This window comes from Oryzias melastigma, linkage group LG7 (assembly GCF_002922805.2).
Source record: "Oryzias melastigma strain HK-1 linkage group LG7, ASM292280v2, whole genome shotgun sequence".
NCBI classification, from domain to species: domain Eukaryota; kingdom Metazoa; phylum Chordata; class Actinopteri; order Beloniformes; family Adrianichthyidae; genus Oryzias; species Oryzias melastigma.
In genome coordinates, this window is record NC_050518.1 from 17,023,443 (window position 1) to 17,033,517 (window position 10,075).

A 10,075-nucleotide genomic window follows, 5' to 3' on the forward strand; every position below is an offset into this window, starting at 1 on the left:
TTCACGACTATTTTACCGAGTAGAATGAAAGCTGCAAAGAACAGCTTCACCATAGCTTTAGTTCAAACTCTCAAATCAACTAAACTGCACCTAATAATATACAATATGAACTATAATGAAACAATAAAAAATGTATCATATTATACATGATAGATGGCATTAAAATAAAAATGATTAATACAAACGCCTCCAGGAAAATCTGTCAACAAGTATGAAAACAGAGGTGGTTTTTACGAGCAGGTAAAGGTATGCAGCTGCCTGAGGCCCACAGCTATGTAGGGCACCCATGAGCAACAACTCAACCCCCCCATGAAGGGCCGAGCATGACTGTAACTGCAGTAAAGGGAAATTATCCATGATTCTAGGTTAAGAAATGCAAAAGGTCTTGTGAAGGTCTCTGTTATGGTTTTGGTTTTTCAAATGAAAAATGTTAAGCTAACATTTGAGAAGCACTTTGAATTAAAAGAGTATGAAAAGTGCGACACAATTAAAGTTTGATTTGATCACATTTAGTTTGATTATTTGATCTGATTTGGTTTGATGATTTGATATGATTTGGGTTGATGATTTGGTTTGTTTAGATTTGTTTTTGATTTATTTGGTTTGATGGTTTGATTAGGTTTCATAGCTTTTATTTGGTTTGATCATTTGATTGATTTGATTTATTGATTTGAATCAGTTTGATTCGATTTGGTTTGATTTGATTTGATATGATTTGGGTTGATGATTTGGTTTGTTTAGATTTGTTTTTGATTTATTTGGTTTGATGGTTTGATTAGATTTCATAGCTTTTATTTGGTTTGATCATTTTATTGATTTGATTTATTGATTTGAATCAGTTTGATTCGATTTGGTTTGATTTGATTTCAATTGGTTTGATTTGATTCGATTTGGTTTGATTATTTGATTTATTTGGTTTGATGATTTGATTTGGTTAGATTCTATTTGTTTGGATTATTTGATTTGATTTGATTTGATTTGATTATTTCATTAGGTTTCATTGCTTTTATTTGGTTTGATCCTTTGATTGATTTGGTTTATTGGCTTGATTCAGTTTGATTCGATTTGGTTTGATTTGAATTTGTTTGATTTGATTTGGTTTGATTATTTGATTTATGTGGTTTGATGATTTGATTTGGTTAGATTCTATTTGTTTGGATTATTTGATTTGATTTGGTTTGATTATTTGATTAGGTTTCATTGCTTTTATTTGGTTTGATCCTTTGATTGATTTAGTTTGATCCTTTGATTGATTTGGTTTATTGATTTGATTCGATTTGGTTTGATTACTTGATTGATTTGATTTGATTTGATTTGGTTTGATTATTTGATTTGATTTCTTAATCCTTTATTGAGAACTATTTTATTTTTTTCACAATGACTGTGCAATAAGGTTAATGTATTTGCACTATGTGTTCTGTTAGTTTTTATACATCATTCAAGTGCACAAAATTAATTTGGGGTAATTTAAAAGAAAGGAAAATGTGTTTTGTTTGTATCTTACATCCATCTGAAATTCATGGCCAATTTATAATTTACAGAAAGAGGTTTGGACAAAACTGAAATAACCAAAATGCCTGCAAAGCCAAAAAAAAAGGTAAAGAAATACATGATTTGCAGTGATCGTTAATGCAAAGCATGGATAGTTAATTTTTTTACAAGTTTGATCACTTTTAGGCCCAAAAATAAAATTTCGGAAGAAGTTTCACTCCCAACATAGGGAACAGTTCGTCATCACTTTGTGTCAGCAGGAAAACTGACACCACAGATGATGAGAAAGAGTTCACTCGCTAATATTTACACAATAACTCCAGTAAATTACAGGGAACGAGGGGCAAACCCTTCGTGTACTTCATGCACTTTTAGTGCCAAAATGTTCTCTTTTAAGTTTAATCAAGTCTGCCAAAAAAAAGAAGTGCAACCTCACAGAAAAAAAGGATTCACATGAATCGTGTCACTTTTTACAAAGTCTTCTCGTCTCTGACATCCCACTTGACTGTTTAGTTCTGCTGTTAACATGGCGTTACATCTGTCTGCTGCTACTGACACAGCCCCAGGTCTTTATTTGTTTTGGCATTCCTGCCTCTGCAAGTTTAAATCATGAAGGCACACGATGATGCAAAATGAAAGCCATTAAATTTAAACTTAAAGGCTGATTCTAAAACCGAGATAGAAATAATGGAGAAAAAAAAAGGTGCAGAGTGGGTGTCCAAAGTTTATGCTTAAATACAACCAGACAGTGTTTTTACTTTGTTCCTCTTCATTTCCTGTGACTGAACAGAGAGTATGCTTAAAAATAGCCTGCGTTTAGATGGAGCAAAGGGAGCGAGGCGAAATCATAAACAAATCAGTGTCCCAGTTTGTAATCCTGAAATATTTAGCAGGGAACAGCTTTCCAGGTCTATACTGCTGGGGGGGATTTTTTTTTTTCTGTAAATCCCACTCAGGGAGAGCTGTAAAACGCTTGTTTCACCTCTGCCCTCCAGCCCCTGCTGATGAAGGTGCAGATGGGTTGGTACGCCCCCGTTCCACAGGTGTAGAGGTGGGTGCGGTTCCACGGCTCGATCAAACGAACAAAGTTGGCGCATTCACCCTGGACAAAGGAGAGAAGCGGTTTTCAAACATGGCAGTCCTGAAAGAGGGTTTTTTGAAAGAGCCGGATGTGCGCAGACAATCCCACCTGTCTACCCTTTCCTGTCATCTGACATTCTCCCTTTCTTTTAGCAGATGCTGGCCAGTGGATCTGCAGTGCAGGAAAAATATATAAACAGCTAAAGATTTAAAAGCACATGCCAAATAGCAGAGTGGATTTAGAAAGCAAGCTTTTGGAATTAGTACGCACTATGAGTGGCTCCTTGTTGACGTTGTGCATGTCCAGAGCTACAAGGTACTCCCGGCTGCCCAGGTACAGACGGCCCTGATCCTGATCCATATGGAGGATGCGGTAGTCGCTGGTGTTGAAGGTGAAACTGAAGGGTCGTGCCGCCCTTGTGTCCATAAGTTCTGTGTGGAAAAATCGGTTCAAAAAGATGTGAAAAAGCAGCAGCACACATTAATATGGAACACTTCAAACTCCTTTTTTGGGGTGAAAATGTGTGTCACTGATTAAATATAACCCAATGTGGAGCATTCAGAGAAACATATTTGCTTTTAAGATCTCAATATTTTATGTGTCCTGCTTGTCTGATTGAGTTTAAGGCACTGCCTGCCCCGTAGACTCGGTCCCTGAGGAAACACGGTCAGTGGAACTCACGACTAATTGTTAAGTTCAGGTTTGTGCTCAGCAGAGCGTGACCTGTTAAAACATGTGCAGTGGAAAATGTTTTCAGCTTTTTTTTGTTCTCCTGAAAGCTTTGATTGAACGTTTTCATCTAAGGCACCAAAAAAAAAAAAAGGAAAAGGGAAAACTCCAACAAATTACTGCTTTAGTTTTGAGGCATAAAAATGCTGCAAAGTCTTTTTAATTTTTCAGCACATAACATCACAGTGTAAAAGCAAAAATACAAAAAAACAGAGAATAAAATTTAAGTATTTACGTTATATACAATACAGAAAGGTGGAAGAAGCCAAAGAGGCTTTTATTGAGATAAACTAAAGACAGCGAATTAAAAAAAAATGAAGAAAAAAAGTAACTAAACATAACTCTTAGAATGGACACTTTTATGTCAAAGACAGTTTTTACAGTAACAGGACTCTTGTTGACCATTTTAAAAGAAAAATGTTGCTGTAACCTAGTCTTATAATTCTAATAATTTTAATAATTGTATTATTTATAAAGCTGCATGAGGTCTGAGATATATGGATGGATGGATGGATACTGTAGATAGATACTGTAGATAGATAGATATATTTTATTTATCCAATGACAATTATGTCATTGTCCTTGCTCCATACATCACACCACACAGTTAAATAAAAAAAACATAATAGAATAAAATAGTAATCGTTAAAACAGTTAAAATGTAACTTTAAAAGATCATAACATAAGGAGTAAAATACATAAAAGTGATAGTAAAAACATCATAAAAACATTTATCAACATTGAACATTTGTGATTACCAGTGAAGTATTTTTTAATGTGTAGGCCAACTGGTCTCATATAATGTACTAAAGACAAATGAGTATTGATATCCTGAATGTTATGTAACTTCAACTTATTGAATAATGGTCTACTAGGTGTGTTCAATTTGAAGAAGGTTGCTGTCCTCATAAATTTTTTGTAATAGAAAGATTTTATGAAAATGTAAAGACCCACTCCGATGATCATTTTATCGATTATCAAAGCGTTCCCAGAGGTCTTCTAATTATGATTTTGACGTTTTTAACCAAAATCTGAAAATCTGTGTTGCTTTCTAAGACATAGTTTTTGTAGAGCAGCTGAAAGTTGTAGGCGTGACTAATGTCGTGGATTAAGTCTGCCCCCACTTCCCGTCATCCATCTATTTACACTCTCTCCTGCTAGCTTACAGCCCCTCACGACCCCAAGCTAACATTACAGGTGCATCAAAAATGGCGAACAACTTCAGAGATATCCATCTGTACAGTTTTGAACCAGATTCCAGCTCAGACAAGGAAACCAAAGATGTACTTGGATCTATTTATCTACAAGTAGATGCACCTGAATGGAGTAGAGCAGGGAGCTGGTGCCTTGATGATTGTATTTTCTACATCACAACTACAAGGTTTTGAAACTCCAATGTTTTTGCCTGCTCCTTATTCACCATGATTTAATTAAAGAAATACTTTTTAAAAAGTTGTAATTCTAATTTTCCTAATTTTAAGGATGTATGTCCTTAATCATACATCCTTAAAATTAGGAAAATTAGAACACCATAAACACAATTTTCATGGGTCTTTAAGTGAGGATAGATCAGATGGTAATATACTTTTCGGTTGGACAAAGTTTTGTATTTTAGAAATAATTAAAATAGATTTTACTATTTTCTTGCATACACGCTCATAGTGATCTATTATTTTATCTGATAATTTATTTATTTGTAACCATTTAGAACAGATTTTTAGATCAGAGTTTAATTTGTCGTTTAGAACCTTGATATTTGTGTCAGAAATAAAGAGTTGCGTGTCATCAGCAAAGAGTGAACAAGTTGTAGCAGCAAAAATTTAAGCAAAATCCTTTATGTAGAGAAGTAACAATCCCAGAATCAACCCCTGAGGAACACCATACTTTATCAAATTCTTACTTGAGTCAACTTTTTTAAAGTTCATCTGAGCAAATACACTGACTACCATATGTGCACATAGGGACAGAAGGGAGGTGCTTTAAAGGAGAGTGGCGTAAAAAATACCTCCAGCAAATAAAATAAAATGTAAGTTACTTATATTAAGGGACAATTTATTTGTTTGTAACCATCTAGATCAGATCTGTAGGTTACAGTTTAATTTGTCATATAAAGCATTGATATTTGTGTCAGAAATAAAAAGTTGTGTCATCAACAGAGAGCAAACAAGTTGTAGCAGCAAAGACATAAGCAAAATCCTTTATTGAGAAAAAGTAACGGTCCCTGGATTAACCCCTGAGGAACACCATCATTTATCAAATTCATACTTGAGTTAAAATTATTCAAGTTCATGTTTATCTGAGCAAATACACTGACCCCCATATGTGCACACAGTGACAGAGGGGCGGCGCTTTAAAGGAGCCAGGCTCAAAAAATGCCTCCAGCAAGTGATGTAAATTTAGTTTACTTATATTAAGGGACAATTTGTTTATTTGTAACCATCTAAATCAGATTTGCGAGTCATAGTGTAATTTAGAACATTTATACTTGTGTAGAAATAAAGAGTTGACTATCATCAGCAAATAGCAAACAAGTAGCAGCAGTAAAAATATGAGCAAAACCCTTTATGTAGAAAAGTAACGGTCTTAGAATCAACCCCTGAGGAACGCCGTACTTAATAAAATTAATTCACTTGAGTTAAAATTACTCAGGTTCATGTTTATCTGAGCATATAAACTGACCGCCATGTGTGCACACAGGGACAGAGGGGCGGCGCTTTACAGGAGCCTGGCTTAAAAAATGACAAATGTTATCAGAGACCCTCAGAAGCGGGCTTACAGGGAATCAAGAGGAAGCGCAATCTCGGTTTACATCAAAGCCCCCGCTCTGTGCCTCTTCAGGCCAGAGTTAACAGGATGCAGTCAAGGTGCCACTAAAATAAGCAACGCAACCAGATCTCCGGACAACACGGGGATGGAGTCTCGGAGGTGGGATGAGGTCCGGCCCTGTGTCCCAGGAGGTAAACACAGGATAACAAATCCGCAGGCCATGGCTCCACCGGCCATAGTGGACTCACTGTACAGGCTAAATGTGGAAACGCCACACCCCTACTCATGTCTGCATTCTCCCAAAATAGCAAACAATGTTCAGGCATCATCTGGTAAACATTCAACAAACACTTATCCTCGGACGGCATTCTGACACCGAGAAGAAAACAGGGGGAAGGATGTCCAGCACGAAGCCAACTCTCATGTTAACACTTGACAACATAATGTCACCCAGGCACTAATGAGCGCTCCCAGACTCACCTCCAGTCCCACAAACTGGTGACAGCCCCGGGAAGGCATGACATTCTGAAACGGGGCTTCAGTTACGCTGCACCTTCTGCTCTCTAGCAATGCTGACTAACTCTGAGGCAAGGTGCAGCCTCTATGAAGGGGGACAGCATAGGGGTCCTCAGAAGGTCTCACCAGTGTCCCTTAGCCCGGATCTCATGTCCTGCAGCTCCAAACTCCTTCACAGGCGCCTCAGGGAACAAAGAGGCCCGCTGTCACAAACAATGAACAATAAATCCTTGCAGAAAACACTTGGAGACCTTTTTTTTGTTTGGTTTTGAGGGGGAAGGGTGACTGGGTTCTGAGTCAGAGAGTTGACTGACCACCCCCCCTTCTAAATCCCCTCATATGCTTCAAACAATGTCAGTTAATCTGACAGCTCGCTCTGTGAGTGTCCGGAAAGTTCAAAACTCACAAATTATTTCAGGAATCGACTTTGCTGCTAAAAACCAGCACTTTGTAAGCTGTTTACTCTGTGGGGATTAGTGTGAAAGGTCGTACAAAAAAAAAAAAAAATAGCAACGGAGGGCTCTCTCTTGTGTGTAGCCGCCACCGACAGCTGTTTCGAAAATCAGATGAATCCAAAACAGCACGGCACGTAGCCTGCCAGCTGTTATCAACCGCAGATCTCATGACGTGGTCTAATCTGCTTCAGATGGCAAGATCGTAAATGTTTATCAGTCAATCACCGCACTATGACAAGATAAGACACCTAAGGCTCAACCTGCGACTAAAGTATTTGGCTGCACATAAAAGTGTTCCAGAACGCTATAAAGGCCGACCCACACCTCTAATTTTCCCCCCGCTCGTTCTTTAGAAGTGACATTCCTCTCTACCTGTCCACAGGTTGACGTGACAGGGATGACTGTAATCATTGTGTGCTCTGAATCCTGATATATCAGAGGGTACTAGCTGACAGCACAGGAAAACCCCAAATACCAACAACAGAAAAAATGGATTCCTGACCCTTCGATTGGGGTCAAGAAGCTTCCATCTTCCTGACAGGTCGGGCATTTTTGCTTTTGGGCGTGGGGTTAAACTTTGCCCAAGTGGACGAGCGACTACACGTAACATCCCCCTTTTGTTTCCAGTGTTTTACTGTTTGACATGCGGCAGGAAGTACGCTCCTTACGTACGTTAGGAAAGGAAAGGAGAGGAAAGAAAGCCGTCGGCGTGTGGAAATGACTTAGCTGGACAAAACTCCACCCACTTCCAGATGACTTTTTTCCCCATTTGGAGAACTCACCTTTGAAGGAGAGATGGACCCGCGGAGGAGACTGCAGGCCCCAGCCTCTGTAAACACACAGGGCCAACAGGAGGAGCTGGGCTCCAGATGCTGTCATGGTAACAGTCATGCAGGTAGCCCACAAAATCTGGACAAAAGAAGAAAGAGGAGTGGAAATTATTATAGCACGTCTCACGAGAACAAAAAAAAAGACTAAAACGGACAGGATTCTCTGATCTCCCTGATCAGACGTTTGGCCTGCAGCTTTCCAAGAAGAGACAATTTGGCAGCAGAAAACAATGTCCAAATCTTTGCACCTGCTTTTGGAAAATATGACAGCCTCATTATTTATTTAGAGTGTAAATGCAGAGAGGTGTGTGTTAGGACTGCAAAATGCTACTCAGAAAAAAAAAAAAAAGATGGAGATCAATATTTTCTGGCCTTGGTGGACATGTTACACTCATTTATGCATACATGTTTTTCACAGAAAACCTGGATGGAAAGAAGAAGCAGATGCCAATCAATGATTCCCCCCTGGCTCTACCTTCACTCTTTCAGCAAAGCACGTCTGTAGACTCTGAGGAGCTGATGAGTGAAAAACATGACAGTTCAAAGGAGCGGGGAGCACGCGCTCAAACAATCCCTGACAGTTTAGGGGTGTTGAAATGTAGCCGAACTGTTAGACCTTAACTCAAGCATTCATTATGCATTTGCACTTTGCTGGAGAGGATCCCATATAAATTATGAATACTAAAAGCTGAGTCCATAACATCCATTAAATTGTCTTTCTCAAGGTGTGCTTTGGTTGAGCAATAACTTATCCCTCAGGTTTTTTTTTTCTTTTCTTCCCTCGTGGCATCTTCAGCACACATGTGAGAGCTTTTAGGGACTTTATAAAATTAAAAAAAAAAGTGTGATTTCATAAAATTTCTGGGCGTGACGTGCATGTGCTCCCAGGACAGATCTGAACATTACTATGAAACTGGCACGGTGAGACTTAGAAAATCTGAATCAGAGGAAATCCTGGCAACACCTTAAAAAGACTTTCCTCTCAGATGCCAGATCCACTCACAAAGAGATCCTTTTTTTCTAAACCCAACACACATTTTTTGAAGAAAGTCTTCAAACATGCTCATGAAGGAATTTAAAAATAAATAGTTTGGTTATCATCGTAAAAAGTCTGAGCTTTTTCAACATAAAAAAATGTCCAGATTACACTTTTTAGTGAGCCACATCTCTAGTCTCATATTTAAATAATTACTGGGTTTATTTTTATTCTTTCTTTTGAAGCTTTGGAGCGCGCACTTACCTGTGAACTCAACATCCAGAAATAGGAGCAGAACAAATGTGCACTCTTAAAGTCCTCCACCGTTCAGACTAAAGCTACATAGTAACTAAAGGTGAGTTAAAAGTTAAACCAGAATGCCCTACCTTTGAATTTTTCTTTCTGCTTCAAAAAAAAAAAAACTTGAGGGATGTTACCGTCGCATTACGCGCGTTTTACGCGTCGAAGCTGGACTGGAAAGATCTCCTTCAGTGGATCTCCGCGGGCTCCAAACAATCCGATAGGTTTGAAAATTCCTCTTGAGAGAGAAAGAAAGGGGAGGAAAACAACGACGCTTGATCAGCCGCTTTTAGCCGAAGGCATTCCTTTGCGCAGCGCAACAAAAGAATGGAACAAAAAAAAAATGACACCAGACTCCCTTTTTTTCCCACACTCTCTCCAAAGTTTAAGCCTGGATTTGCGTCATCTGTGTCGGTGATGGGATGTGGATCCGGTGATCTGGTACGGAGACTTCGCTGCGTGGCTGAATGAGAACCAAGTGACCAGGTGCAGGTGTTGGGAGAGAGATCTGCCCCGCTGTCCTCTCCCTTCTGTTCTGCCCCCACCCAGCCTTCCCTCTCCTGTTGGCCCACAGCAGCATTGGGCCAAACCTCTTGGTACACCATATGGGTATGATTAACCCCGTCAGTGCCGGCGATATTTAAATCTATAACTCCAAATTGGAGTATTTTTCTCTCTCTCTCTTCTATAAGCTGAGTCTGAATGAGGGCTCTTTTATAAGAATGCTTTCCCCTAAATCACTCAGAGTGTCACACACTATTCTTATACATGAGCAGGCCTGCCATTCACTGTTATAAGAGAGGCAGGGGGATCTGCTTCTGGGTATCACCATGCCTCTCCAAGCTCCACATGAGAGCCAAGTCACCCGAAAAAGATTCCAGGGATTCCTCCCTGGGTGGCTGTTGCGCTCATGACAACAGTGACAAAGCAA

General features: G+C 39.1%; 1 protein-coding gene and 1 long non-coding RNA gene across 2 annotated transcripts in view; one reads left to right on the forward strand and one right to left on the reverse strand.

Moving 5' to 3' along the window:
- LOC112159532 (semaphorin-3F) overlaps positions 1–8,312 on the reverse strand; it is a 14,064-nt gene extending 5,752 nt beyond the window's left edge. The window contains exons 1-4 of the mRNA XM_024293664.2: positions 7,821–8,312; positions 2,843–3,003; positions 2,681–2,743; positions 2,474–2,593 (exon numbers count right to left, since the gene is read on the reverse strand). Of these exons, the coding sequence (XP_024149432.1) occupies positions 2,474–2,593; positions 2,681–2,743; positions 2,843–3,003; positions 7,821–7,929 (453 nt within the window). The 5' untranslated portion in view covers positions 7,930–8,312. The remainder of the gene's footprint in view (positions 1–2,473; positions 2,594–2,680; positions 2,744–2,842; positions 3,004–7,820) is intronic.
- LOC112159534 lies at positions 7,299–8,596 on the forward strand. Its single transcript, XR_002921506.2, has 3 exons — positions 7,299–7,579; positions 7,666–7,933; positions 8,287–8,596. It is a non-coding gene; the product is annotated as an uncharacterized LOC112159534 (long non-coding RNA).
- The last annotated feature ends 1,479 nt before the right edge of the window (positions 8,597–10,075 follow it).